The sequence below is a fragment of the Papilio polytes genome, unplaced genomic scaffold, assembly GCF_000836215.1.
Source record: "Papilio polytes unplaced genomic scaffold, Ppol_1.0 DF823691.1, whole genome shotgun sequence".
In the NCBI taxonomy this organism is placed as follows: Eukaryota; Metazoa; Arthropoda; class Insecta; order Lepidoptera; family Papilionidae; genus Papilio; species Papilio polytes.
Genome location: NW_013525513.1, coordinates 3,856,086 through 3,859,697, shown reverse-complemented (window position 1 = coordinate 3,859,697; position 3,612 = coordinate 3,856,086). Strand labels below are relative to the sequence as shown.

Below are 3,612 nucleotides of genomic sequence, written 5' to 3'. Positions count from 1 at the left end.
CCAGCTACATTTGAAGCCAGACCTTGTATTCTGACGCACCGAGAAGTAGTAATCATTTTCCAAAAATTAAAAACAATAATCCTCATATAACGAATAATAGAATGCATTAAAGTCATTGTAATCATTTCATTAAAGGATGTAAGAGAAATTTATAAAAAAAAAAAATAGTCCATGCTACAGTTGCAACTTTTTGGCGTCGCGGCTTTTAAATTAATTTTAAATTCATACATCTTCGCAATATGTTACTTTAAGGTAGTTCTTAAATAGTAAATACTAGCTGTTGCACGTGACTTCGCCCACGTCAATTTAAAAATTAATAAAAATCATATGTCATGTTATTCACTGATAAAGTAGCTTTTTAAAGTTGTATTTTTGAAATAGTCCCAGTAGTTTTTGTGTTATTTCAATACATACAAAACTACAAAAATACAAATATTTCCACTTTATAATATTAGTATATATATCCTGATTTTAAAGCTTAATGTGTGGTATCAGTATTCCATACACGCACAAAAGGATGAGAATAAAAACAACCATATAAGACTCTTTTCTCACAATTAGCAAACAGTAGACAAATGGCTATTGTAATGGTTGTAGTTTGTGAATAAATATGACACGTAATTACATTGTGCGTTTATAGCTATTTTATAATTAGCGAAATAACCACGTGGTTGCTTGAACATTTCATAATAATCTTTATTTCCTCCATAAATATCGCGGTGTCCTGAAATGACGGGTTAAACGGTAGACTGTGACCAAGTTCCTTGACCGGAAATATTTATTTACTATCCATACTTGCTAAGTTTGGATGTAAGAAGATTTATAAGATGAAAATCGTTTTTACTATTTGCAAATATTTATAAAGTCTTGTTATTAATTTTTAACCAGGCGTTTTATAAAGTAAAATGTACATATAATAGCGATATTTAGGGTTAATGGTTACTGAAGTACTCTTCAGAATCAGTTACTACTGGAAATTTAATTTCACCTAAAACTAAATTTTTGACCGTCTTTACAAAAGAAGGTGGTACTCAAGTCGTCTGTATGTTATGCCCTGTATGTATGTTCTCCCCCGCCTTACCCTACTCCCGTAGGATCGGCGCACCTGGTTTTCTTCCTCCAAATAACTCTATCATCCGTCATATCAGTCATCATTCACTTTTTTCCCTCGTAAAAGTAGTATAAAACTTGCTAAAACTGGGCGAAAGGTGGGAGAAGGGAAATTAGGGCTAATCATATTTGCTTTGCAGCTAAAGGAAACGCATACGTACGATATGTTTCTTTTTAATACTACGAAACTTAACTATCATCTTGGCTTAACAAATAACTACTGTACTTAATAGAATAATTGACACAGAATTCATTCTTGTCACGTTTTTATTTCCACGAATATTAACAATAACTTCAAGTATCACATTTGTTAAGTTTAAATAATTGCAGATAATTTTGTTTGTAAGAACATCGGTGGCTCTGGGGTTTGAGCACTAGACTTGTATTCCACAGGTCTTGAGTTCGAATCTCGCCGTGTACCAATGTGAGTTTTGATTTTCCGAATTTCATATGTACATAATTTATCCGACGTTCTTACAGTAAAGGAAAACATCGTGATGCAACCTGCATATATCGGCGAAGAAATTCAAAGATATGTGTGACGTCAATCCGCAGTGGGCTAGCGTGGTTGACTAAGGCCTGGTCACACCCTCTTAGAGTAGGCTCCGAGCCCATCTGTGGGGACATATAGTGAGCTGGTGATGAATCTTGTTTGTATTATTCAGATTTTGTATAAAGACGTAATTGTGTAAATGTAATTTACCGTAAACCTAATATTAAGACTATACTTATAATCTAGAAAACTATTAGTAAACAAACTAGTATACTTACATTACTGATATAAAGACAAATATATCACATTGTTTATCTTGTAGTAACTTAACAAAATGTTTCAGTTACAGTTATTCCTATTTCTATTATAAAACATGTTATAAATGTTTAGCGACATAAAATATGTGAACACGAATACATTTTATTGTATTCAATTTATAGGAAACAGAATAAGTTATATTAGTTATATAAAGTTCAAAATATGCGCTACTCATTATTTAAATACATATGTAAAAATACAAGTATATTTTTAGGAATACTCCTGAGTTCTGAAGCAAATAACTTTTGTGAATAATCAGTTTTAAGTTCTATCAAGCATAAAAGCTTACAAAAATTATTGAACTTTTTACATAAAACAGAATAGTTCAATATCAATAAAAACTTAAATTAATTAAAAATATTTACAAGAAAATCTCATCGACTAATTTTTTGTCGATTATTCTATGAGGTTTAGGACGGGACTGTTTCCTCTTCCGTCGGTACAGCCTCGCGTTGAGTGGGTACAAGGCAGGGGACAGCGAACAGCGGACGTTGAACCACCAGTCGCAGGAAGACACACCCTGAGAAAACACCGTGCCGTTGGGGCAGAGGAAGGACGCCTGACGACCGTCGATATCACAGTAGTGCCATGCTGAAAACACAAATTATTCTAAATTAATAATCAAGAAAATTGTAATATACATGAAATATAACATATGAATAGAATCAACGATGTGTGACCTCTAGGAACTTATTTAAAATCGCAACTGCAACTAAATGTACAATTTAAAAAAGATTGGTTTTAGCTATTCCGTTGATATCACGAATGTAAACAATGGTTTAAAAGTTTGAGGATAAATCAAGAGAATATATCCCTATCTAGTAGGGAATATAAATTTATTAAAAAATCTAAAAAAAGCCATGGCACTTTGTGTAACACAAAGTGTGATTTTATCTAAAGCTATACAAGGTGATGAAATAGTCATTTAATTTATCTCCAATATTAATCAGCGTTAATAATACAACCAATAAAAATATTGTTGCTTCATAACACTCATAATTATAAAAAGTAACAAGTAATTAACAAGCGGAAGGCAAATTATGAAATGTAATAACTTTGTTAAAATACTTTGTTTCATTGCGTTATGATGAAACACTCTGCTAAATATTTATTGAAACCACAGATTTAAACAATTTAAAAAAAGAAATTGATTTCTTTAAAATGTTAAGTGATGGACAGTTGCTAAAGGGGTAAACAATCACCAGACTGCCCCCTTTCAGAGATTCGACGCAGTACATAGTATACCACTTTTCCATATATCTTTATAAGCTGTCGTATCTGAATTCATATTCTCCTTATGGATATCTCCTGTCACACAATCAATCCATACTTTTGTTCTTCCTCTACTTTTGTAGACAAAACAATAAACTAACAATAAGCTAATCGTAGTAACATTCAATAGATGAACGATCCGCATCCTACTTCCTAGTCACGATCTCATAGTTAACAAAAACTTACCAAATATTTATACTAAATATTCATAAAAGAATAAAGAAGATCAATTTCGTAACAAACGAAACTGGTTGAAAAGAGCAGGATCTCACGAATGGTCGATATTCATTCACCTAATCATCTTCCGGGTCAATATTGTTTATAATTAGTTAACCTTAAATCTTTGGAAGGCCAAATAATGAGCATCTAATACTGAAGGTTAAAATTAATATCATATTTGCAATTTTGTATACCAATAT

General features: G+C 31.7%; 1 protein-coding gene across 1 annotated transcript in view; it reads right to left on the bottom strand.

Annotated features, from left to right (window-relative positions):
* Nucleotides 1-1,680: 1,680 nt before the first annotated feature.
* The window catches only part of LOC106104320, a 14,031-nt gene continuing 12,099 nt past the window's right edge, over nucleotides 1,681-3,612 (bottom strand). The window contains exon 4 of the mRNA XM_013284340.1: nucleotides 1,681-2,512. Within this exon, the coding sequence (XP_013139794.1) occupies nucleotides 2,283-2,512 (230 nt within the window). The 3' untranslated portion in view covers nucleotides 1,681-2,282. The remainder of the gene's footprint in view (nucleotides 2,513-3,612) is intronic.